Genomic DNA, 24758 nt, shown 5'->3' with positions numbered 1-24758 from the left:
GGCCGCCGCCCGCTCCTTCCAGAACCGCCGCCACGCCACATTTGGCTCCCCACGTCAAAATGTTCTTTGCCTTGGACAAACAGCCGTAGCACCGCAATAAGCAGAGACCGCCCACTGCCCCGCTATTACACTGTGACTACCGGAAAAGTCTCGATAGTACGATAGTATTGCCCGCTCGCCGACCAGGCCAGCGCCACCGTGACATCGACTGCGGCAGACGTTGACTTTGTCGGACAACGCACCACCCAGGATCTACCGCCAGCCCGCGACCATGGAAGCTGAAATCAGAACTCAAATCCCTAACATTGACCCCGTCCTGTCAGAGTACTCAGCGGGGTACCTTACCCATGCCGCCAACCAGTTCACTTCCGACTCGGACCCCAATGCCCCCTCACCGCTCGAGGAAGCTGCTGCCACTGTGAGCGCCCTGCTCCTATCAGCCTCTGGAGATCTATCAAGCCAGAATGAGACGAGTATCCAAAACCTTGTTGACAAGTTCATCTCCCGCCTGAATGCCGCCAATGGCACCGACGGCGAGCGCCGCCAGATGGCACCTTCAGCCAAGAAACTCGACCAGGCTATCCACGTGGGCTCTTCCAGGAACATCTCCTCCACGCTAGGTCTCGCTGGTGGCGCCGTTGATCTCGAGTCTGCCAACACACGTAAAGTCGAATCCAGAGTCGACCGCAAGAAGCTCGAGAAAGCTGAACGTAAACTCCGTGCTAAGCAAGACCGTAAAGAGTTCAAGAATGTTGAGTATGAAGCCTCCCGACTTCTCAACGAGCCCAACGAGGCGCAGAGCTACGAAGAGTTCTACATGGCCGTCAACCCACTGCAATTGGGTGACACTGCCTCGAAGAGCAAGGATATCAAGATTGACAGCTTTGATATCTCTATGCCTGGATTACGTATCCTTACCGACAGCTCTCTCACGCTCGCATATGGCCGTAGATACGGTCTGGTAGGTCAAAACGGTATCGGTAAATCCACTTTGCTTCGCGCCCTTGCTCGCCGTGAGGTCGCTATCCCTACTCACATCTCGATTCTTCATGTGGAACAGGAGGTTAGTCAGCATCCCCATCTCTATTTGCAAAAACTGACTTTGGATACAGATTACTGGTGATGACACTCCGGCGCTGCAAGCTGTCTTGGACGCCGACGTTTGGCGCAAGCATCTCCTTAGGGAGCAAGAAAAGATTAGCAAGGAGCTAGCTGAGCTTGAAGAAGAGCGTGCTAAAATGGCAGATACTTCTGCAGATGCCGCCAAGCTCGACACTCAGCGCGAGGGTCTAGATACTACTTTGAGCGACATACATGCCAAGCTCGCCGAAATGGAATCAGACAAGGCTGAGTCTCGAGCAGCAAGTATCCTCGCAGGTCTTGGCTTCTCACAAGAGCGACAGCAATTCGCGACCAAGACGTTCTCTGGAGGATGGAGGATGCGTCTGGCACTTGCACGTGCGCTCTTCTGTGAACCTGATCTGCTATTGCTCGACGAACCGTCGAACATGTTGGACGTCCCCTCTATCACCTTCTTAGCGAACTACCTTCAGGGTTACCCAAGCACCGTACTTGTCGTATCCCACGACCGAGCCTTCTTGAACGAAGTAGCAACCGATATCATTCATCAACACTCTGAACGACTCGACTACTACAAGGGTGGTAACTTTGACTCGTTCTACGCGACCAAGGAAGAGCGTCGCAAGACAGCGGTTCGCGAGTATGAAAAACAGATGGCCGAGCGTGCGCATTTGCAGGCTTTCATCGACAAGTTCCGATATAACGCCGCTAAGTCTTCTGAGGCCCAATCTAGGATCAAAAAGCTGGAGAAGATGCCTGTTCTTACTCCCCCAGAGGCAGCATACTCAGTGCACTTTAAGTTCCCAGAAGTGGAGAAGATGTCGCCTCCTATCATTCAGATGAGCGGCGTCACCTTTGGATACAGCCCTGACAAGATTCTGCTGAAGAATGTGGACCTTGATGTGCAACTCGACTCCCGTATTGGTATTGTGGGACCCAACGGTGCCGGAAAGACAACCGCATTGAAGCTTCTTATAGGAGCTCTTCAACCCACCACTGGTATCATCTCGCAAAACCCACGATTGCGCGTAGGATTCTTCGCGCAACATCACGTTGACGCACTGGATCTGAATGACAGTGCCGTTGGCTTCATGTCAAAGACGTACCACGGACGAGCAGATGAAGAGTATCGTCGTCACCTCGGTGCCTTTGGTATTACGGGTATGACAGGTCTGCAGAAGATGGAGTTACTGTCAGGAGGTCAGAAATCGCGCGTTGCCTTTGCGTGCCTCGCGTTACAAAACCCGCACATTCTTGTGCTTGACGAGCCGTCTAACCACTTGGATATTGAAGCCATGGACGCGCTTTCGGATGCTCTGAACAAGTTCCAGGGTGGTGTACTGATGGTCAGTCACGACGTTACCATGTTGCAGAATGTATGCACAAGTTTGTGGGTGTGTGATAACGGCACGATTGAGCACTTTGACGGTACTGTCAAAGATTACAAGCGCCGCATCACAGCGCAAGCAAACGATGCGGGAGTAGTAGCGAAACACTAGAGACGGGTTGAAAATATTACATATGTGACAGTAATGAACACCTATCCATGCTCGAGAAAATTGAGCCTCTTTGAGACATGCTTCGGTCCAGATTGCAGTTACAAGTCTTGGTGTTGCATTACTATGCCGGTGGTAACAACTCACTCCATTGTGCCTGCCCTTCGAAAGTTGGAAGGCACGCTAGACCCAAACCAAACGCCTGGACTCAATAACCACTCTCCGCGTCCATCGTACCTCATCACACGCACCACATCTCCCACGCAGCACAGCAAGCAAACACTTGCGTCCCTTTCACCTCGAATTCTGTTCCACCTAAATGCGCGTAGCTGCCTCGTGGTGCCCACGCGCTCAGGTTTAATTGACAGCGGCTACTAGCGCGCTTGCCCCTTCGAGCTCATCATCCGTCTTGTCCAATACACAACCATCGGCACCTTGTCGCGCACGCAGAACTCCAGTACAGACGGCTTGTCCGTAGTCACTCATTTGCATCCGAATCCCACCGATCGCGACTCCTCTCGTCCGCCCTACGCCGTCACCGCGCCCGCCAGCAGCACCGCAGCATTGACGACAGCCGGCGAATCACCCTACCCACCTCCCTTCTCCTCCCTCTTCTTCCCGTCCGAGGACGCTGAAGAACGCAGCAAGCTCGGTGAAACCACAGAAGACGAATCGCCTCCCGCATTCACATCTGCGCCTGCCTTTACCGAGTCATCCTCGTCTGCTGCCGCCGTAGCTGCCACTAAAGCCGCCCTCCCATCCGACTCCAAAGACGGCTCTAGTAGCAAAGACGTCGACGACGGAGAACCACCGCCGCCCTACAGCGAAGGATCAAGCCCGCTCGAGTCTTTCACATACGTAATGGCATCCGCAGGAGGTCCCGCGAGTATCATTACTCAGGTGTCGCAAACAACAAACGCAGGACCGCCAATCAACACACTCGGTGGATCAGATGAAAACATTACTTTGGAATTGAGGTAGTGACACCGCTCACCACACGCGATACTGGAAGCTAACTCGAGATTTAGGGGCACGCGGTTTACTCTGTCGCGAGACGAGCTTTTGACTCTCCCTGAGTTCGTCCTCCTCTCCCTCTTTCCCAATGGCCTGCTCCCAGATGGGCACATGAACTCCTACCACGATGGAGATGTATACCCAGTCGACGTTGGTAACCCCACTTCTTCTTCTTCTTCCCCTTCCATTCCCTTGGCTCCAGCAGCTAAGATCCTGTACCACCTTTCCAACCCCGCATTATATTTATCTGACAATATCTATCCTTCACAGTATGATCCAAACTCTTTACAGTACATGTTGGAGTTCTTCCGCACTGTAGCTCAGACCATTCCCGCGTCTCCTCCTTCGCCGACCGCTGCTCCCGACCATGCTGCCGAAGCTGTACCTATCGAGCCTATGCATGGCTCCGCTAGGGACATGCTACAGGATCGCGCTGGTATAATTGTCCTTCGCGAGGACCTCGACTTCTACGCTATCCCGCCGCACCGCGATATAACTCAGCCTGAGATGATTGAAGTTAAGCGAGCTGCAGGTGAGGCACTGCTAAGACAAGATGGTATCTTCTCCGGCCTCAGGAAGAGCGAAGAACCAGGAACGACCGAGCAGCACCTCATCGAGATGTTGACCGCAGGGTAAGCAAGATACGGGCAAAGTAGAGACTAGCAGCTAACAACATCTAGCGGCTTCAACCACGACGACCGATGGGGCCATCGTGCCGGCGAGCCTAACAAAGCCGTCATTTGCAGCATCGCCCTTGCACGCCTGAGAACGGACATTAAGGGTAACGATCTTGCTAATAGCAACGCTGTTGGTATGGCGCAGAAGCTGCTCCTCTTCTGGAGGAAACCCGCTCGCCGCTGCTGGTGGGAAGGTGTTGAGCTCGACAACGTTAGAGGTGTCGAAGGCAAGCTCAAGGTGTGGATAAGGAGAGTCTGGACGCTCGAAATGGTACGGTTGCTCTAATCTGCAAGCACAACTTCCACTGACAACATTCTAGAGCGTTATCGGCCTTCGCTAAGGCTTTCGTCAGGGCCCCCGCTACGTGTGGCGTATCTTTTCTTGACCTTGGTGGCGTTTCCCTGTTTACTCTTGACGTTTCAAACGCGGCATCACTACCGCCGATGAAAAGCACCGGCTGGCTCATCGTTTCCTATTGTTCTTGATACCTCTCTACTTTGGTTCATCATCACCTATGGAGACTAAGGCAGATGCTCTCCATCCCATAGCAAGCGTTGGCATCATAAGGGCTTCTTGAATTACATTGTTTTTCGTTTTAAGATAATCTACGGGTAAGGACGTACATATGCTTTGTATAGCAGTAGTAGTAGCGGCAGCAAGCGGAGAATTTAGGCCCGCAGTAAATTGTAATATCTCTTGTCAGTAAATCCCATTTTCTCAATCCCATCCATGCCCTACATTTCTCGTCAAAACTCAGCTCATTAGCAGCAGTCCCACTTTTCGTGTCGCTCAGCCTCAGAAGTTATGTCGTGGTCCCAGATACCTGGTTCGATAAAGGAAGAGGGAAAGTGTGGTGAAAGAGGAAGCCTGGGGATCCCAGCTGTTCAACAGGAACACAGCATTTCTCGATGTGGGGTTAGTTTGCGGACGGAAAAGCTTATGACGCCACAAGAGAAGAGGGGAGGGGCAGCTAAGACATTGTGACATGTGAGGCTGAATTCGGTACCGTAACCTCGTACCTTGCATGCTGTGCGCGTAGGGAAGAAAAGGCACAGCGTGGTGGCTGCATGGAAATTTCATGTCGTGGCTGTGGGATGCGAGACCAATATGGATTGGGGAAGTGACATGTTGTGGAAGGGAGATGATATAGGGACAGGGCGTATTGTCGTTTGGTTATTGGGCATTGCACTCGTAACTTTATGACCGGGTTCATTGGTTCTGCATATCATCTATTCTACAACCAGTTTTGTCAATTGAAACAAGGATGGAAGTCCTGTGAACTGTTCATAGGATTTCGTACATGATTTCAGGAGCATGACCACAGGAGCCTTCTACTAACAACCTAAGGAAACTCTAGATGCAGCTCGCTATCATGAACAAGAAGAAAACTCCCTGGTATGGCGATGTGAGTTGGTATTCGGATCTCCGTGCATAATAACCCAATAGACACTATAGCAACCGTCATCTTCCACATCGCAATATGGACAAAGCTACTTCTCAATCTGATACATCGAAATTCAGCGTTTTCGTCCTCGGAAGTCTAGGTCACAGCAGCAAAAGTGTCGGGCATACTAATGTATGAGCGGACGACACGTTGCTACGCGTAGGCGTGGCGGGCCGATGCATCTTGACCCCATGCATTACATACTACGTCCTGCGTGGTGTGTACGCTGAGCGGGAAGCGTCTGGTCGATGGGGCGTGCATGCAGCAAAATGTCCGATCCGATGTCAAAGGTAGAACATGCGTCTAGCGGTCACACTGGAACGTTGGGCAACGTTGTGTGTACGATCGGCTGTTGGGTTTGACGTATGCGTGCAACACAGCATGGATGTGGAGGACGATAATGAACAACGTTTGAGGTTGAACATGCACTGCAGACGTCAATACGTCAGAAACGGCTCAAGGGATACTCTTGCATATCTTTGGAGCTGGGGAGAGGGAGTGGGTTTGTGTAGCTGCACGTTCATCACAGAAGACATCATGAGTCAAAAAAAGTTGTTGTCGACGTGGGCATGGAGGCCCGCCGTTATTGTTCATTCCTCAGTCCACCGTTAAATTCGGTGCACTGTTACTGTTCTTGCGCTGCGTTTAAAAACGCAGTCTATCTCATCCATGTCGCACTCTTACATAGGGTATCATCTTCGGTATTGACCATGGTTGAAGGGTCAAGTGATGATGTGCAAACCAACGCCTTTTGAAACCCCGCCGAGCCCCGGGCTCGATGCTATGCCGTTGAAGACAAAGAACTTTTCGAAGTGGTATCATAACGTCGTGTTGAAACTTCCCAAACGCTGTACAGTAAGAAATCTAGTAACGGTAGATGTCGCTCTTGAAAGGACCCTCAACAGGGAGACCAAGGTACTCGGCCTGGACATCGCTGAGCTTGGAAAGCTCAACGTTGACGTGTGCCAAGTGGAGAAGAGCAACTTGCTCGTCGAGAATCTTGGGCAGAACGTAGACGCCGACATCGAGCTTGCCGGTCTTGCCGAACTCGACGTACTTGTTGCCGAACTCCTCGTCAGAGGCCTTGTACAGCATGATCTGGGCAAGGACCTGGTTGGTGAAGGAGCAGGACATGACGAAGGAAGAGTGGCCAGTGGCGCATCCCAAGTTGACGAGACGGCCCTCAGCGAGGAGGATGATGTAGCGGCCGTTGTTCATCAGGTAGCGGTCGACTTGGGGCTTGATGCTGGTGACGGACTTGGCGTTCTTCTTGAGCCATGCAACGTCGATTTCGATATCGAAGTGACCGATGTTGCAGACGATGGCGTCGTTGGGCATAACCTCGAAGTGGGCGCCAGTCAGAATGTCACGGCAACCAGTGGTGGTGACGAAGATCTGACCCTGAGGAGCGGCCTTCTCCATGGTGGTGACCTGGAAGCCGGAAACGGCGGCCTGGAGGGCGTTGATGGGGTCAATCTCAGTGACAATGACACGGGCACCCATGCTGTGGAGAGCCTGGGCGCAACCCTTACCGACATCACCGAAACCAGCGACGACGGCGACCTTGCCAGCAATCATGACGTCGGTGGCACGCTTGATACCGTCGACGAGAGACTCACGGCAACCGTACAAGTTGTCGAACTTGGACTTGGTGACGGAGTCGTTGACGTTGATGGCGGGGACGAGGAGACCCTTGCCCTTCAACATGCGGTAGAGGTGGTGGACACCGGTGGTGGTCTCCTCGGAGACACCGTAGCAGTCCTTGAGCATCTCAGGGTACTTCTTGTGGACGAGGGCAGTGAGGTCGCCACCGTCGTCGAGGATCAAGTTCAGGCTCTTGCCATCCTTGAAAGCAGTGAGTTGCTGCTCAAGGCACCACTCGTATTCCTCCTCAGTCTCGCCCTTCCAGGCGAAGACAGGTACGCCGGCGGCGGCAATGGCGGCGGCAGCGTGGTCCTGGGTGGAGAAGATGTTGCAGGATGTCCAGGTGAGCTCAGCACCGAGGGACTTGAGCGTCTCGATGAGGACTGCAGTCTGGATGGCTGCGACGGGTTAGCGGTGTGCAATCGCAGTGAGACGGGGGTGTAGCATACTCATGTGAAGACATCCAGCAATGCGGGCACCCTTCAATGGCTGGTCCTCAGCGTACTTGCGGCGAGTCTCCATCAGACCAGGCATCTCGTTCTCGGCGAGCTCAATCTCGCGGCGACCGAACGCCGCAAGACTGATGTCGGCAACCTTGAACTTGTGGGCGGGGGCAGACATTCTGGCGGTTTGTTGTGATGTATTGGGGGTATAGAGAAGGGAGAGGGAGTGTGAGGAGGATGAAGAAACAAACGTTCGAGGGAGAAAAGTGGGAGAGATAGCCCCGCGCTCTAGCAGTTGTTGACGCTAGTGGACCCTTAGACTTTGCTCCACATCGGCAGTTTACTGGACGAAGACAACTCACCGCCCGAGAACAATACTAGGACGCGTTGATAAGTCTATTGATGCGATTGGAGAAAAACGTGCAGTAGACCTTGGTTTTAGTTGGTAGCATCCATAGCACATCCATAGATGCGCGTACACATGGTCCAGTTCATCCTGTCTTCAAACCTCACGCTGCGGGGCATGAAACGACACCCTGTTGAGCATTTGCGACGCGCCACCTTCTCGATACGAATGCAGTAAGCTCGTTCGTAAGCACCGAATATCACCGAGTTGATCAACCACGTCCAAACGCTAAAAGTACAACACTCCGCTCTTGTCAAGCTCAGGTATAGTGAGGCACTTGGCCTTTATCGCCCTCGGATCCTGCCGCCAGCGGTGAGACGCTGTTATCAATCTTCTTAGGACCAGGCCTCTTAAAATGCGGCTTCAATGGCTCCCAGCTTTCCGCATTGTAGCCCTCTTGTATCTTCTGGCACTTTGTGAGACCCCAATCCGTCACGCCAATCATAAGACAGCTCTCGAACATGAACGCCATGCTTCCCTCACCCACCTTGTTGGGTTGCAGATCGACATTAGATGCTTTCTCATGAGTCGCAGCATCAGGTCCATGTCCTGACATGACATTGTGAAGAGAAGCACCGGCGGGCTGGAAACCTCCACCAGTCTTCGCGTCGTACTGGCCACCAATAAGTCCCATGAACTCTGACATGGTGTTGCGGTGGTACCATGGTGGCCGGAATGTGCCCTCAGCAACTAACCACCGTGGCGGGAAGATGACAAAGTCGGCTACTGCTGTGCCAGGCCGGTCTGTTGGCGCAGTGAGAACGGTAAATATGGACGGGTCTGGATGGTCAAACGAGATGGATCCTATGGTGTTGAAGCGCCCAAGATCGTATTTGTAAGGGTAGTAGAGTCCATGCCATGCGACCACGTCGAACGGCGTGTGTCTCTGCTTCGCGGCGTAGAGGTGTCCGGCAAACTTGGCGAGGATGCTCCATTCCGTTTCGGTGTCTTCATCAAAGTCGGCTATGGGCGCTTGGAAGTCTCGCGCGTTGGCGAGGCAGTTGGAGCCGATAGGTCCCAGCTCAGGAAGTGTGAAGTGGCCTTGATATAGCTCCAAGATGTAGCCTCGCACGGGACCTTCTGGCAACGTGACACGGTACCGAATGCCTCGCGGTATGACGCATATCTCGTTGGGACGTACGATGAGGCGACCCAACTCGGTTTGGATGTCAAGCACGCCATGTTGGGCCACGATCAAGAAGTCGCCATCAGCCGAGTAGAAGGCCTCATTAGCCTCCATGTCTTTCCCTGCCGCATAGATGAAGTATCCAACACCCGACTTCATTGTAGGGTCACCAGCACCAGCCACTAAATGTAGTGAGTGCACCCAGTCTACCGTCTCATCGAGATCGAAAGGGTCCCATCGTAGCTGATTTGGAATGTAGTGTATCTTCTCCCAAGGTTTGTTCTCGGGGTTCGTGTTGAAAGTTTTCGACTCGCGAGGTTCGAAGTTGCTGTGTCCGCACGAGGGTAGGATGCGGTAGAGCCATGTTTGCTGGTTTTCGTGACGCGGGGCTGTAAAGGCAGTGCCTGAGAGCTTCTCGGCATAGAGGCCATATGGAGGTTTTTGAGGAGAGTTTGCGCCGATTGGCAGCGCGCCCTCTACTGCTTCAGTCCTATATGTTATTAGTAGAAATTAATAGGCCAAGGTCATCTAGCCATACTCATGGTAGGAGTTGAAGCCATTCTGGTATCGGTATTTCTCCTTAAAGGCGAACTGAGTAGACGGCATTGTGCTGTTTATTCACACAGGATCAGTCAACTTTGGGGGACTTTCTTCGCAGACTGTAGTAAACAACGATTCAGTACGCGCACCGAGGTGCTAGACGTGTAAATATCCTTCGCGGATGCTGCGGGCATGCAGGGTCGCAGTAGCCGTAGCAAGCTTTCGCTCGGCCATGGCGCAGGCGCGAAATCGCGAGATGCGGTAATGGGCGGCTTCGCATTCCGTCGTTTGTCGCGTCGCAAGAGCAAAGCGGAGAAGAGATGCGCCATCGAGAGCGCTCGTGTCGGCTTACCCCACAAGTGGAGAGCGGGTGGCCCCTGTATGTTGGCAAGTGACGGAATCTTCCCGCGCCCGCCTGCATCCTTCTTCCGTCACAAGCCGGGAATGCATCCCAAGCACCACATGGCCCTGAGAATTGCGACCATGGGGCCGAAACCCCGATCCTGGGATACTCCTTAGTCTCTGTGAGCCTTGGTCATCATATCAATTGTCGGGGCGAAACTATTGTATGTGAAGTTGTTGAGCATTTGCCGCTACTACAACAGACATCCATCATGGCTTCACTGCGATCCTGGTTTAGCATACCTCGTGGATCGCACTTCTCACTAGCGAACATCCCCTTTGGTGTCATTTCAACAGCATCATCCAAGTCACCGCGGGTCGCAGTCGCCATTGGAGATCACGCTCTGGATCTCGAAGTCTTTGCCGCAAACAATGGCTTCTCAGGGCTCTCAACAATACAGCCGCATCAAGCTGTATTCTCACAATCGTCGCTGAACGCTTTTGCAGCACTTGGTCGGCCAATTCACTCCGTGGTTCGGAAGTATATCCAAGGTGTCTTCTCTGTGGACACGACATACCCGGACGTCCTGAAGAATAATGTTGCACTTCAGAAGCAAGCCCTGATACCGCTAAAAGAAATCAAAGCACATTTGCCATTCAGGATTGGTGATTATACCGACTTTTTCGCGGGTATGAACCATGCTTACAACTGCGGCGTCATCTTCAGAGGTCCCCAGAATGCGCTGCAACCGAACTACAAGCATCTTCCAGTCGGTTACCACGGTCGAGCATCTTCAGTGGTTCCATCTGGAACTCCCATTCGGCGGCCCAATGGTCAGATACTGCTCGATCCTACTGCGGAGAAGAAGGTGCCTGCTTTTAGCCCGTGCAAGAAGCTGGACATTGAGCTAGAACTGGGAGCTTTTGTATGTGGTTCCAATGAGCAAGGAGTGCCAATACCAATTGAGAAGGCTGAGGAGAACTTGTTCGGTGTTGTACTCATGAACGACTGGTCAGCGAGAGACATCCAAGCATGGGAATACGTGCCTCTAGGGCCCTTCAATGCGAAGAACTTCGGCACCACAATCAGCACTTGGGTTGTACTCGCGGACGCACTAGAACAGTTCAAAACAAAGGGATTGGACAACGACTCGGAGGTGCTACCCTACTTGAAGGAGAAGAGCGAAAAGAGTGTATACGATATCAACCTCCAAGTTGATGTCAAGAGTATGTCCACACGCGTACCATCTTGAGTATCACACGCTAATCATCTTCAGCGGCATCTGGCAACACAACAACGATATCGAAAGTGAATGCACGAAATCTGTTGTGGTCATTCCCACAGATGTTGACACATCATACGATCACGGGATGCCCTTTCCAACCGGGCGACTTGTTGGGCTCTGGTACCATCAGTGGTAATTCTCCGGCTGAGTATGGAAGCTTCCTGGAGCAGAGTAACAATGGTAAAGAGTCTATCGCACTAGAAGGTGGTGAAGAGAGGACATTCTTGGAGGACGGGGATGAGATCACAATCCGAGGTGTATGTGGTTCGGATGAGGAGGCTTTGGTTGGCTTTGGAGAGTGTATTGGTCGCATTGAGCCTGCTTTGAAGCTAAACTTTGCTTGAGCAGCTCGAAATATGTGGATTCATACTTTTGACCGTCAAGGTGCAGCACATGAAGTCCTCTAACTGATTGATACGATAGAACAGTACTACCACTGTGCGATGCTAGGGCTTCTCTACCGGGCTCGTTTTTAGTCAACTCCACATAATCGATGTTGGAGTACTATAGTGTCTTAATTCCCGAGCTTTCTGCGAACTGGACTAGCATTGTCGCATGTGCTGATCCCTCGATGTATCGTGCGAAGGAAAGATTCCGCTAACTACAGGCCTTTCGCATCTCCACAACATAGCATACGTCATAGCATGATTGAGATGCGCTGGAGGAACTTAAGCCTCCCCTGGTAGCACTTTGCTGTTTTAACATCTGAAGCACTCGGCATTCGGCATAATCTTAACATGCTCAACCTTTACAGGCTTCCGCGGACCCGAGGATCGGGGGGGGACTGGAAAGTAGCTTGTGTAGCTCTGAAAAAGTTTGCAATACCAACGCGCAAGTCTGAGGCTCTTTCCGCTGCCTCGATAGTTGAACTTGGCTCAAAGCTGCTCCATCGTCCCACCGAAAGTTTGTTGTACCCATTATCCCGTCCTGAAGAGGTTAGCCTATCCATAACGCGTCCCGTCTCCGCACCGTCGCGCTAATATCAACACCATCGTTCGCGGCATAATTCCGCTACAAACCACACAAGCTTCTGCGCACGATGACATCCAAGACGGCTGCCCCGCAGCGACGGAGCTACCTCGTTGAATCCAATGCTTGGATCGCTGATGGCCAGTCAAACGGAAGCTAATCATGCTGAGCCTGACCATGGGACGCCGCGTCAGGCTAGGGATTTCCTCTCAAGACAAAGCGCATGGCACTGGAGGTATCATGCTGCTATAAGTGCTACCGAAGGCTTGAGCTCCTTTCTGACTTACAGGTTTTCTTCTCTTACTTCTTTCGCGTCTTGCCATAGACGTTGAGCTTCTCCAACATCATGACTATCCCCATCTACATCGCTGGCGTTGCCGTCTTGGGGTTCTTCTTGTATAAATTGCTATATGGAACGGACACACCCCATATCAAGGGACTGCCAGAAGTCCCTGGTCTTCCTCTCTTCGGAAGCTTGTACGAACTCGGCACGAACCACGCGAAAGTAGCCCAAGGATGGGCAAAGAAGTACGGCCCCGTCTTCCAGGTGAGGATGGGAAATAGGGTAAGCCATAGTCTTTGCAGACAGAGAACACTCTGAAAGGATCGTTAGTGCTAATACAGTTATCTAGAGGATCGTATTTGCGAACTCCTTCGACTCCGTCCGCCATCTCTGGATCACGAACCAGTCCGCAATGATCTCTAGACCCATGCTTCACACCTTCCACAAAGTCGTGTCTTCCTCCCAGGGCTTTACCATTGGTACTTCGCCATGGGATGAGTCGTGCAAGAATCGTCGCAAGGCTGCTGCTACAGCTCTAAACCGCCCTGCCGTACAGTCCTACATGCCACTCATAGATCTAGAGTCTACCGTCTCTATCAAAGAACTGCTACACGACAGCAAGGGTGGAGAAATCGATATTGATCCGCGAGCATACTGGCAAAGATATGCTTTGAACACAAGTCTGACACTGAACTATGGATACCGGATAGACGGAAACAAGGACGCACCTCTGCTTCAAGAGATTGTAGATGTTGAGCGTGGTGTCGGAAACTTCCGGTCGACGAGCAACAACTGGCAGGACTATGTGCCACTCTTGAGACTGTTCCCCAGCCAGAGCAATGAAGCGATCAGCTTCCGAGAGAGGAGAGATGTGTACATGGATCGACTGCTCAACACCCTGACAGAGAAGATCGAGAAGGGGACGGATAAGCCGTGCATTACCGGCAATATCTTGAAAGATCCAGAAGCGAAGCTGAATAGAGGTACATCAAAAGCGTCTCGCTTTTAGTCTTGTTTATGCTAACACATAGTAGCCGAGATCAAGTCCATCTGCTTGACCATGGTATCAGCAGGTCTCGACACCGTCCCAGGTAACCTCATCATGGGTATTGCATACCTCGCAACTCCGAAAGGTCAGAAGATCCAGCGACGCGCATACGAAGAGATTATGAAAGTCTATCCCAACAACGACGCATGGGAACGCTGTCTCCACGAGGAGAAGATTCCATATATCACTGCGCTATATAAGGAAATTTTGCGATACTGGACCGTCATTCCTATCTGTTTACCTAGAGTTTCAATCAAAGATATCGAATGGAACGGCGTCAACATACCAGCGGGAACAACATTCTACATGAACGCATACGCCGCCGATTATGACGCGGAACACTTCAAGGATCCACAGGAGTTTGACCCGGAGCGCTATCTGGACGTTCCTGATGGCGCGGGAACACCACACTACGGATATGGCGCTGGCTCGCGTATGTGCGTTGGTTCGCATCTCGCCAACCGCGAACTCTTCACTGCGTTCGTAAGGCTGATATCGGCTTTCGAGTTCACGCCACCAGTGGACCCGCGGGATGAGCCTGTCATGGACTGCTTGGAGGCAAACGCTATCCCCACCAGTCTGACAATGGAGCCGAAATATTTCAAGGTCGGGTTCAAGCCAAGGAACAGGAAGTTACTGGATCAGTGGATCAAGGAGAGTGAAGAGCGAACAAAGGATTTGATGTAGACGAGTGTTGAGCACGATGATTGCTATGTAGCTGAAATGCCTATAGTAGTCCTGTTCGAATTCGAATCCTATGAAGGAAATTTTTTGTCATGGCAGACACTAGTTGTACCTACGCCAGCGGCTTGCAAGAATCCACCTTCATGGGTGGCAACATACCCAACTTAGCCATATCCTGATATGTTTCAAAGATGCTCTCCATCGTGTCTACAAACCCGTTAAATCCAAACCTGCGCACCTTATTCCCTGAAAGCGTACCAAGGAAAGCAAAACTGAAGTCGGCCATCACCAATGTTTGCTTGTCAGCTTCAGGCACATTCATCGTGAGCTGCCCGTTGGACTGCTTCATCATCTCCTCCCAGTCTTTCTCCACCGCCGTTTCTTCAGCCCATTTGCATAGAGGATGCGCCATTTTCACTTCGATGGGGGGACCGTAGCCTAACGGGCAGTCTTTACCGCCAGCAAAATATTTGCTCTGGTACTTTGACTCGTCATCGTCAGGACCGACAACATCAGCGCCGAACCAGCGCCCAAGCTCGTTCCAGAAACGGTCCCAGCTAATGTGCCCACCGTCTTGGGCGTTGAAACGTTGGCATTTGGCTGTATCCTCGAGTACAGCCCATTCACTCAGGTACCCGGTCAGGCGGGCAGTCGAGTGGGAATACTCCGACTCCCAGCTATGGAAGTCGGCAGGGTATCGGAGGGGCTCTTTCCTGTGTGCTTGAACAGCAGCGTAGACACCGTATGCGAGGAAAGTATTCATGGCTGCGGTTTGCACTGCGCCGATGACAGCTGCGGGCATGACGATGTTCCAGTCTGTCTCAGTGTGCTCCTCGCAGTACTTGAACAGAAGATCTTCTTGGTGGTAGTAGAAGTTCGGGCTGAGGTGTTTGGGCTGAGGGTCAGATTCGATGATTGGCTGGCGTCCACGGCCAATGTGCATGCCATAGTTCTTGCCTCCCGTCTGCAGGAGGATACGTTTAGGCTTGAGGTCAGCCTTTGGTAGAGAGGCTAGGAAGTTCCTGAAAGGTGGGACATTGGCTTCGATCAAGGCTTCTGCTGAGCTGGGGTCCATGTCACTTTTTCCATTTCCAGGGGGTAAGTAAGCATAATAGAAGACGTAGTCTGCTTCGACACCTGCATCCTTTAGCGATTTGGCGATGTCCTCGCCCTTGGAGCTGAGGTCGATGGAGATGTGCTGGAGCCGGGCGCGCTGCTCGTCGGTGAAGAATGCAAGAAGGTCTTTGGAGAATGGCTTTCGAGAGAGCGCGTAGATCTTGGACCAGCGATTGGGAGTATCGAGAAGGGAGCGGATGGTGTTGAATCCTGAGATACCAGTGGCTCCGCACACAATGGCTTTCAGACCCTTCACGCTTTCATCAAAGGTGGGTAGGTTGCGGTAGATGCCCGAGGTACGGAGAGGTTGATCCAAGGAGCTAGGCATGATTGTGGTAGACTGATGAGATGTTTAGATGATGGTTTGCCGTCGAAGTGTTTGTCTTTGCTTTCCCTCAAGCTGGGTTTCTCTTCCCTTTTATGTTGGAGTCGAGAGCAAGACTAGACGCTCGAAGCCTAGTCCACCTTTGAGACATCGTAAAGATGTAACCTCAGTAACACCGAAGCTTAACTCGATATCTTGCGCTATGCGACAATGTAGTCATCCATTAGGCGATGTATCTCGGTGATGAACCCACGAACTGAACCCACGCTCCACGTTGTGACGCAACGTGGAGCCAGTTCTCCATTATTCTTGCTTCAGTAGACCCTCTGCCAAGCTGTAGAGAAGTCCTAGTGTATCTGGGAAAAGAGGCTCAAGACCGTTAGTTCCCGGCCGCCACGCACGTCAACACCCAGGTGCATGTCTTTTGTCGTTACAGATCATAAAATCTAGCCTTGTCTCCAAGGCCCCAGTTGAAGAAATTAAGTCCACTGGTGTTACTCATCGTGTGCTAAGGCCCTAGGACGCTCAGGTGGCACTTCCAAAATCCAACATCACTCTATGCATAACCTGCTGCGTTTGGGCTTGCCAAGATGCTACGGTCGTCGTTGTTGAAAGTAGACACTGCATTCTATCAAAAGAAAGTACCCTAGACCATACCAGATCGATCTGAAGGTGCATCAGCCTATACTAAGTGGGTCCCGGTGCGGGTATCGGTCGCCGGGGAGGACCCCGAAATGCAAAGATTAGCTCCTTTCAATTCTCTCATCTTCTCTTCACGCCCCAGGTCCTTCGTTGTGTTTGTGCTGTGTCCTTTGTACGTCCTTTCGAGGAGATTTGAGGTGGTGTTCGGGGTCGGTCGATTTACAAGCCGATGACGTGACCATCCTTGGGTCTACCTAGCTAGGATCACTAGTAAATTCTCATTTCGTATCCACGTCATCTGCTTTCCTTTCCCATACTGCAGAATATTCGCCAATGTTATTGTTTTACGCTTCTTGATCTGCAGTGTTTGAGTTGCGATGGTTCCCTCATCTCTTGGCTTGAGGCATTTGAAATGGATCCGATCCTTTCCTCTCGCCCTAGCTGCATGTGTGCGTTTGTCAAATTGTTCAGCAAGAATATGGATGCATAAGCTGGCATCGACGGATTTGCGGTTACCAACGAAGCTCTGTTGCGGGCTGTTCCCGACCACATTGTTCCTCACAATCCAAGCACGATGATCTCCAACCCAAAGTACAACACGATATTGGAGAGCCAAGATTTCGTCCACTGTCGGCTATATGCCTGTCAGGCTGACAAGAATCTTTTTAATCGGCAAATGCTGATACGTAACTACCTCGTGGCATACGAATGGAGTAGAATTTGGCGCGCATCTTCGCTTTGTGCTAGGTAGCATGCATTGACATTTACGATCTCAAAACATAGTGTGGTGTAGAAAACCTCTCTGAGATTCTTCAAATAATGGTAATTGTTTCTATTGGAGTATCCTGGGTCTAGAATGGTTGATCGATGCTTCGCGTTGTATTTTCAAACCAGCCGATGCGACGGAATACGCGAATGTTTTGTTGAGTTTGTTGACGAAGAACGTAGCCGAACGGATCCCCATGTTTGTTGGGAGCCATATCTAAGAACCATATACGTTGACCGGTTTGAACGCTGCCTGGTACGTCGTTAGGCATCAAAGTTTTAGCTGAGGAAGGCAATATCTCATCTCCGTCTAGGTAGATCTCGGCTAAAGATACCTCGCGCGCGTCGGTAGAGTTGATGTGGAAATACTCCGGTGTTAAGTTTTCATCTAGCGAGCGTAAAGGTCCATTTATGACCAAATGTCCACCAGAGACGGCCCCAAACAGGTTGCTTGGGTCCACTGGAAGCACGTCGCATTGTATGACTTCTGCTACTAGATTCTCTTCCTTAAACGTTCCGGAAAAGGTAACAGTCCCCTCGACGGAAGCCCATGACCACGATGGTGCACGATATGTCGTTGGCCGTTTAGCATGATGAAAATCCTCAGCAGCCGCATCCTGTAACCACATCAACTCAAAATGGAGCGAAGCTTTCCATAAGCCAGCTAAATACCTATCTCCAGTGATGAGATGCATTTGCTGGGCAACACCAGATATTGCAGGAAGCTTATCGCTTTCTTCGGTGATCTTCCGTTTGCTGAGATCTATAACAGCGTCTGTCCATGTGTGATGTAGGAACATGGCTTGTGGAGATTTTTCAACCGTTGAGGCTGTCAAGGGAGAAAATATGTACGACTCTAACCTGTTCATGCCCATGTCGTATACACTTCCAGGATTCCCACCGTTGGTATATCTTGTAGTTTGACACTCCCAAGCCAATTGATAAGACCCGAACGACAGCACGCGTGGAGAAAGTAGACGCTCTTGGAGAGTCCAAGCTCTCTGATCGAGTGGCTCCTGATCTACACGACGCCAAAATTGCCAGTGTAGCGATACTTGACCGAATCTGCCATCGTCACAACTTCAAGGAAGATCCTCGATGATTATCTCACGTTCCGGTCGGACTCTTTTAGAGAGAAACCCGTCAGTACATCGCGATGTGTTTGCCGCTGCTATGGTGGCAAGTACATTCTGGTAGATGCTTGCCATCCTTGCAATTTCTCGATGCTTATCTTCAACGCTATCTTGTACGATGCATAGCGAATCGATCCACAGGTACTTGATTCCCAGCTGTCGCGAGAATCTGATGGCATCCTGAATCGTCTGCGGCAAACCCGTGATTCCAATACCGGCTTTGTGGCTTTCTATGTTCCCAGTCAACGTCCGTATTGGTTGTGGGCCACCCCAACTATAGCTTAGAGCGCAGTAGTGGTGCTGCTCGTTGCGAGGAACATACAGTCGGACGTTGCCGTTGCTAATATCCAAAACTCTTGTTGGCAACTGTGGGACCCTGAGCTCGGGACAATGTTCGTGGAGCTTGCACTGCTCGATCCATGATTTAGCTTGCTCAGCGCTAGAATCGACGTTGTAATTAACCGGAGACCATTTGATATCTGTTGCCGCAGGATCTTCTGAGTATCGTGGGAATGTCAGTTGCGACAAAAGACTACATACGGGAGTTTGTGGGTAGTACGAACCACGATGAGCTAAAATGGACCACTCGGTGCCCAAGGGTGGTTCCAACCACGGCAAGTCCTCGCCGTCGAACTTGATGCGGATCTGCAAAACATCTACGGAACGCCAGGCATCGAATTCGTTCTTAAACTTGAAGTACCGGACATTGAAAACGACTTTCGCATCCGGGCTGATCGTGCTTGAGCGGTGCTTGAGTTGGTTAATCAGGTAGCTACACATGCGACATTTGGCCGATGCTGCAAGCATGTCTTTCGGATGAAGAAGCGATGTAAGACCTTCCTTACTCCTAGCCATATCAAGATTTTCTCTGCTTGATCCAAATCCACATACACCCCAACAAACTGAGCACGCTTTGTGTATCCTGTGTTCCATGATGTCCATCAGGATCAGCTGGATATTGTTCAGTACTGTAGGGGCCTTGTTACGAGAACCGAAGCAGACTTGTCTTTTTAGGGTCTGAAGATTGAGTGAGAGCTGTATATAGAAATATGTCGTCTAAGAGAAAAGTTGCAGAAGCAGTGATGCGTATGATAACGGGTGGGGCAGACAGCACAGCAAAGTGATCCCGCCCCACAACAGTCAGTGAGCGGCAGAGATGAACTTCAAACACCAAAAGAGAATCAGTATATATGGCTCACGGTTCTCCCGTTTGTATGCGACGTTGTTGACAGAAGCTTTGTACAACCATTTCAAAATCTTACCTGGTTATCTGCGCACTTTCTCAATAGTTCTTCTTTGCTCTTTTGTTTGTATACTCGAGACTTCTAAAGCTTCACAAAAGCTCATCGCAATGGCTATCTTCATCGTAAGTTCCCACAGGGATAAGAGCTCAATTTTGGGTGCATCCGTCCAGAGAGTCGCCACTTCCGCATCCAGGGAGCAGTGTCATCGCAAGCTGTAGCACGTGTCCTAATAAGGAATGAGCCTCCGTGTTCGTCTGCTCACTTAACCACTCACTCACTTACTTTAAAGACTTGACCTCACCAGAGAAGCAAAACCACTCAAGGTCGTGACAGAAACTTCCTTCATTTTCCACCTTCACCAATACACGACACCTTGATAATTGTCAGACACCTGCATAAGCAAAATGTCTCCATACTTCGACAGCTACAACACCTCAATCCTGGTCATTCCAGCCTACGTCATCCGTAAGTACAATCTCTCCTATAAGATGTCGAGCGCAGTTTGTCGTTTAACCTAGCTCGCTCATGCCCAGTCACATTCCTGCCTCACGTCCTCGCTATCAATGTTGCTACGCTGGGCAACTTCCTCACTTGGGACAATCGCAATCCGCGTTCTAGCGACCTGAAAGCTCAGCTCAAGCAGCGCCTACCGGCTGTAACCTATGCCAAGTACGAGCGTATGGAGGCCTGTCATGCCAACGGGATGGAGGTGAGGACCTACAAAGCCTTTGTTCATCTGGCTGTCGAACTGACAATGACAGAATCTCCCTCTCTTCATCGGAGCAGTCATCCTAGGAAACATGGCTGGGCTGGCGCAGAACGAGCTTGCTAAGTTTGGCGCTTCGTTCTTAGCTGTCAGGATTGCATACACAATTGCCTACATCACGACTTCGACTCAAGCGCCTACACTCATTCGCAGTAGTCTTTGGATCGCAGGTGTCTCGCTGTGCTTCCGCACTATCATTCGGGCTGCTGGAGCCATGGCTGCCGAGGCCTAGATCGGCGAACGATGTTCGGCTGCGTCGAGATACTGAAGCATCAGACTAGATCGATGATCAGAACATAACACAGATAGGAGCAAGAAGGTCATGGGAAGAATATCTAAGGTGATAACAATGTCAATAATGTCAGCCTTACAGTAGCCATGGTGTCTACTCGGTGATGTGATGTTGTCCTCTGAGAAATACGGGAGCCTAATATAGGGGAATGCGATGACCTGAAGGATGCTAGTACTTACTGAGAGGTATGCAACTTGGTTCGGGTTGAGCCGTCCTGTTGCCTCGCCATTTTCGAAAAGCGCAATGCGAACGGCATGATAGTAGGCGCATTGATCAAGATAAGTCCCCAAAGAGTACCACGAACTCCACATGGACTTGATCAGACGTCGATATACAGCGGTCGCCCAGTCAGTAGTGCGGATAGCTGTGGGTCCTAGAGCTCACGCAATCCTGGGGCAGCTGAGCCGATCGCCCAACCGAACATTTATGGGTGCCTTGGGGTTCCACTTTCAGCCTTCAGGAGAGCCAAAACGTGTCAAGTTCTTAGTAGCGATCATAAGAAGCGTTCCAAGTAAAGGAGCAGCAGGAAGCAAGAAGTCCCTCACCGCAACTCCTTCAACAAAACGACGATAAGCGATCGCCGCCATTGTCACGTGTCAGTGGCACTTGCCAGCTTACGAACAGTGCCCAGACTTCGCCGCGCTCTTTCCACCACATCTCTTCAACGCAGCCCTTCCTGTGCATCGTTTAGAGTACATCACATCCACCCGCCCCATCCCCGAATACCACCGACTCTCTTGAACCCGTCCGTAAGTCAATCGCTGCTGCATTGTTTTTTCTGCACTTGCTTTGCCCAGCCCATAGCGGGCGCCTGGCCAGCTCTCTCTGGTGGCCTCGAGTCGTCTCCGCAACGGGCGCTCAATACGCCCGCGCCGGCCATGCGACTGCCGTCATGCTGCTCAATACATGCCGATAAGGCCACGATGCTCTCCCCAACACTCTTCTAACAAGTAGCGTCGCAGGTTCGAGAGTCTATACACCGCCTTCCCACTCGCCCTCACACTACCACACACACCCACCGCAATCATGGGTCTCACATTTTCGAAGCTCTTCGACAAGCTATGGGGAAAGAAGGAGATGCGCATTCTCATGGTCGGTCTTGACGCTGCCGGAAAGACCACGATTCTCTACAAGCTCAAACTCGGTGAAATCGTCACCACCATCCCTACCATCGGTACGTCGCCATCTACACGACAAGATCCAACAGGGACAATGCGCTGATTCTTCGACTTCTAGGTTTCAACGTCGAGACTGTCGAGTACAAGAACATCCAGTTCACCGTGTGGGATGTCGGTGGTCAGGACAAGATCCGTCCTCTGTGGAGGCATTACTTCCAGAACACCCAGGGTATCATCTTCGTCGTCGACAGCAACGATCGCGACCGTGTTGTTGAGGCGCGTGAGGAGCTCCAGCGCATGCTGAACGAGGACGAGCTGCGGGACGCTCTCCTCCTTGTCTTCGCCAACAAGCAGGATTTGCCCGTAAGTTGCAACGACAGCGAACAGACATGTGCAAACGACTGACGATGCGATACTAGAACGCCATGAACGCCGCTGAGATCACTGACAAGCTTGGTCTTCACAGCCTCCGACAACGTGCCTGGGTGAGTTTCGAGTCACTCCTACTTCCAAAGCGTCTCCACTAACTCCCTGCAGTACATCCAGTCGACTTGCGCTACCTCCGGAGACGGTCTCTACGAGGGTCTCGAGTGGTTGAGCAACTCCCTCCGCAAGGCCGGACACAACTAAGTTCGGCGGGCGCGAACCGTAATGTAGCGAGTCACGAAAATGCCAACCGTCTGCTAGCACAGACCCTCTTATAACGAACGCCCGCCCCATCGTTGTGGCAGAGCCCAGCCACGACGCATCTCTACAAAACCACGGACCCTGAAATGTATTTGCATCGGTGTCAAATGTCAGATCGGATGGTGGAGCGGGGAGACACATGGTTTCTCTTCTCTTTTTCACCATTTGGAGTTTGTGTGAAGTACTATGCCATTTCGTTTCTGGGATCGTTGGGAAATCAGTTCTCTGGTTACTTTACGTGGTACTATCAAATTTGAGTCTCTTCTTACTATTCACCGCTTTGATTGCATGTGTGTAGAGTGATTGCAGTTTGCTTCAAAATATTCATTGCTCCTTTCACATGTAGGACTACATTGCGCAAATCGTAATACATGCCAGAACGCCAGTCATCCCCATCCAGACCCTCACGCTACCCATGCAAGGCGAGAAATATTGAAAGCTTGCTGATGGGTACTCCATATCAAATGGCGCCCATGTTCGTTACTGAATTGGAATACTATGCCCATGTTTAAGACGCGGGTGCAGCCTGCTGCCCATGTGAGCTCTTCGGCGGTGCGTTCTCCTTGGCTGCCGTGATTGGTGGGAGTAGACCTTTCTCAGCCCAGAGGTCGACCAGCGGCTGCATGGGCTCGATTTCCTTGTCGCCGATCAAGTTGAAGAGCTTGCCGACGTTGATGAAGTGAATGAAGCACGTGTTTAGCTCCTTGTACGCGCTCACGTTCCAGAAGGGATCTAGCCAGTGGCCGTGGTAAATGTGTGCATAGCACCGCATCATCTGGCGGTAGATACTCTTGATGTCGCCTTCAAAAGTCTCGGGGAAACCAGACGACTTGCCGAGCCACTCACGCCCGGCGAGTTGGGACAATGGAGCATTGGAATTGCTAGGAGGGAGAGGCTGTGGGGTTGAGGTGGGCGTCATGGAACCAGAAGCGTACGTCGATGCTCCGATGGAAATGGCTGTGGTGTCTGTGGGGAAGATGTTGGGGTCGTTGATCTTACCTACAATCCACTTTTGTACGAGGTTGATGTACTGGATTGCAGGGATCTTGATGGGCTTCTTGTTGTTGTCCAGCCAGGTGTAAGTATGGCCGCTGGCAGACATTGTAGGACATGTATCTGGGTTGCAGACAGGCTTGCCTGTCCTGTCGTCTACTACCTTGATGATCTCAATCATCTGCTCCAGTAGCCGGTACTGCTCAACAACTGGTCACATACTTAGCGACATCGGGATATTGGAAAAATCAAATCATACCCTGATGTGCGAGCCATTCACCCTCTTCGACAAGCTTCGGCTTTGCAGCCAAAGTCATAAAGTTACCCTTGACAATCAAGTTGGAGTACTCCTCGCGGAAGAAGAAAGGCGGTCTGCGGGAGCCAGATGGCACGGACCCATCCGACGGAGCACCTTGGCTTTCGAACGACATGGCAGACGACAAAGCTGGAGAATGCGGCATAGGCGGTTGGCCGGGAGGTTGTTGAGAAGTTGGTGATGCCGAGTATGGTGTTGTTGGTGATGCAGAGCCGCCTTTGCCCTGCTGCTGCTGTTGGCCCTTGTTGGATCGACCAGCCAATCCTTGGCGACTATCGGTGAAGTTGTTAGAAAGAGGAAAAGACAACTTAGGCCTCGGACGACGCTTGTTATAACACAATAGGACGGCAATGTGACGCCGAAATAAGGTGCATATCAAAAAGTGAAATCGTGAGACGACATGCAGCAAATGGCCTGAAACATTCAGGGTGTGTACTGGGGGTGGGAAGCGCGAGCATTTGAGGAAGGGGAGCATGTGCCAAGCAACTTACACGTTTGCGAAGAAAGAGGCCATGATTTGCGGATTCTGGCAATCTAGTGCGGGGGGTACGGGGCGGATACGTCCAATGCACCTAGAGAGGCCGGCTTATGAAGGTATGCAAGAGGATTGAGGGGGAGGATGTTGGTGATACGTCTCGAGCGGGCACGCTTTTTGGGCCCACTCTCCTAAGGGCTGCATCGAGAAGGGGCGGCGGGCTAGGACCGTTTGGGATAGCGCGGTTCTCATCTTCTGGTGGTCGGACTTTGTTCACTTGAGCTACCAGCTGCTGCGCGTAACCTTTACCGGAACTATCACGTCAATTCCATTCGCAAATCGGGCACTACGGTCGCGTCGCTACATCTCGAGTTTTTCAAATACGGCACCGACAAAAAGCGCA

General features: G+C 51.5%; 11 protein-coding genes across 11 annotated transcripts; 6 read left to right on the top strand and 5 right to left on the bottom strand.

Annotated features, from left to right (window-relative positions):
- Positions 1 to 271: 271 nt before the first annotated feature.
- J4E82_004982 (uncharacterized protein) lies at positions 272 to 2579 on the top strand (the record flags this gene model as incomplete). Its single annotated transcript, XM_051731253.1, has 2 exons — positions 272 to 1063; positions 1113 to 2579. 2 exons carry the CDS (start codon positions 272 to 274, stop codon positions 2577 to 2579), a joined length of 2259 nt encoding a protein of 752 aa, XP_051588934.1.
- A 316-nt stretch (positions 2580 to 2895) lies between these two features.
- On the top strand, positions 2896 to 4608 carry J4E82_004981 (uncharacterized protein; the record flags this gene model as incomplete). The annotated part of the gene is made up of 5 exons (XM_051731252.1): positions 2896 to 2901; positions 2955 to 3553; positions 3605 to 4222; positions 4271 to 4538; positions 4588 to 4608. 5 exons carry the CDS (start codon positions 2896 to 2898, stop codon positions 4606 to 4608), a joined length of 1512 nt encoding a protein of 503 aa, XP_051588933.1.
- A 1968-nt stretch (positions 4609 to 6576) lies between these two features.
- Positions 6577 to 7977, bottom strand: SAH1 (S-adenosyl-L-homocysteine hydrolase; the record flags this gene model as incomplete). Its single annotated transcript, XM_051731251.1, has 2 exons — positions 6577 to 7754; positions 7806 to 7977. 2 exons carry the CDS (start codon positions 7975 to 7977, stop codon positions 6577 to 6579), a joined length of 1350 nt encoding a protein of 449 aa, XP_051588932.1.
- Positions 7978 to 8464: 487 nt separating this feature from the next.
- Positions 8465 to 9937, bottom strand: J4E82_004979 (uncharacterized protein; the record flags this gene model as incomplete). The annotated part of the gene is made up of 2 exons (XM_051731250.1): positions 8465 to 9821; positions 9870 to 9937. The coding sequence occupies 2 exons, from the start codon at positions 9935 to 9937 to the stop codon at positions 8465 to 8467; spliced, it is 1425 nt and encodes a 474-aa protein (XP_051588931.1).
- Positions 9938 to 10485: 548 nt separating this feature from the next.
- On the top strand, positions 10486 to 11843 carry J4E82_004978 (uncharacterized protein; the record flags this gene model as incomplete). The annotated part of the gene is made up of 2 exons (XM_051731249.1): positions 10486 to 11440; positions 11491 to 11843. 2 exons carry the CDS (start codon positions 10486 to 10488, stop codon positions 11841 to 11843), a joined length of 1308 nt encoding a protein of 435 aa, XP_051588930.1.
- Positions 11844 to 12814: 971 nt separating this feature from the next.
- On the top strand, positions 12815 to 14486 carry J4E82_004977 (uncharacterized protein; the record flags this gene model as incomplete). Its single annotated transcript, XM_051731248.1, has 3 exons — positions 12815 to 13033; positions 13101 to 13734; positions 13786 to 14486. The coding sequence occupies 3 exons, from the start codon at positions 12815 to 12817 to the stop codon at positions 14484 to 14486; spliced, it is 1554 nt and encodes a 517-aa protein (XP_051588929.1).
- Positions 14487 to 14595: 109 nt separating this feature from the next.
- J4E82_004976 (uncharacterized protein) lies at positions 14596 to 15927 on the bottom strand (the record flags this gene model as incomplete). Its single annotated transcript, XM_051731247.1, has 1 exon — positions 14596 to 15927. The coding sequence occupies one exon, from the start codon at positions 15925 to 15927 to the stop codon at positions 14596 to 14598; it is 1332 nt and encodes a 443-aa protein (XP_051588928.1).
- A 1490-nt stretch (positions 15928 to 17417) lies between these two features.
- Positions 17418 to 18131, bottom strand: J4E82_004975 (uncharacterized protein; the record flags this gene model as incomplete). Its single annotated transcript, XM_051731246.1, has 1 exon — positions 17418 to 18131. The coding sequence occupies one exon, from the start codon at positions 18129 to 18131 to the stop codon at positions 17418 to 17420; it is 714 nt and encodes a 237-aa protein (XP_051588927.1).
- A 1981-nt stretch (positions 18132 to 20112) lies between these two features.
- Positions 20113 to 20706, top strand: J4E82_004974 (uncharacterized protein; the record flags this gene model as incomplete). Its single annotated transcript, XM_051731245.1, has 3 exons — positions 20113 to 20173; positions 20242 to 20417; positions 20470 to 20706. The coding sequence occupies 3 exons, from the start codon at positions 20113 to 20115 to the stop codon at positions 20704 to 20706; spliced, it is 474 nt and encodes a 157-aa protein (XP_051588926.1).
- Positions 20707 to 21792: 1086 nt separating this feature from the next.
- Positions 21793 to 22514, top strand: J4E82_004973 (uncharacterized protein; the record flags this gene model as incomplete). Its single annotated transcript, XM_051731244.1, has 4 exons — positions 21793 to 21940; positions 22003 to 22247; positions 22304 to 22369; positions 22422 to 22514. 4 exons carry the CDS (start codon positions 21793 to 21795, stop codon positions 22512 to 22514), a joined length of 552 nt encoding a protein of 183 aa, XP_051588925.1.
- A 565-nt stretch (positions 22515 to 23079) lies between these two features.
- On the bottom strand, positions 23080 to 24394 carry J4E82_004972 (uncharacterized protein; the record flags this gene model as incomplete). Its single annotated transcript, XM_051731243.1, has 3 exons — positions 23080 to 23774; positions 23824 to 24152; positions 24372 to 24394. The coding sequence occupies 3 exons, from the start codon at positions 24392 to 24394 to the stop codon at positions 23080 to 23082; spliced, it is 1047 nt and encodes a 348-aa protein (XP_051588924.1).
- Between the last annotated feature and the right edge of the window lie 364 nt (positions 24395 to 24758).

Source organism: Alternaria postmessia (genome assembly GCF_024291825.1).
Source record: "Alternaria postmessia strain BMP 2775 chromosome Unknown scaffold_25, whole genome shotgun sequence".
In the NCBI taxonomy this organism is placed as follows: domain Eukaryota; kingdom Fungi; phylum Ascomycota; class Dothideomycetes; order Pleosporales; family Pleosporaceae; genus Alternaria; species Alternaria postmessia.
The sequence above is the reverse complement of the archived record's forward strand: the minus strand, read 5'-3'. Positions and strand labels throughout refer to the sequence as shown.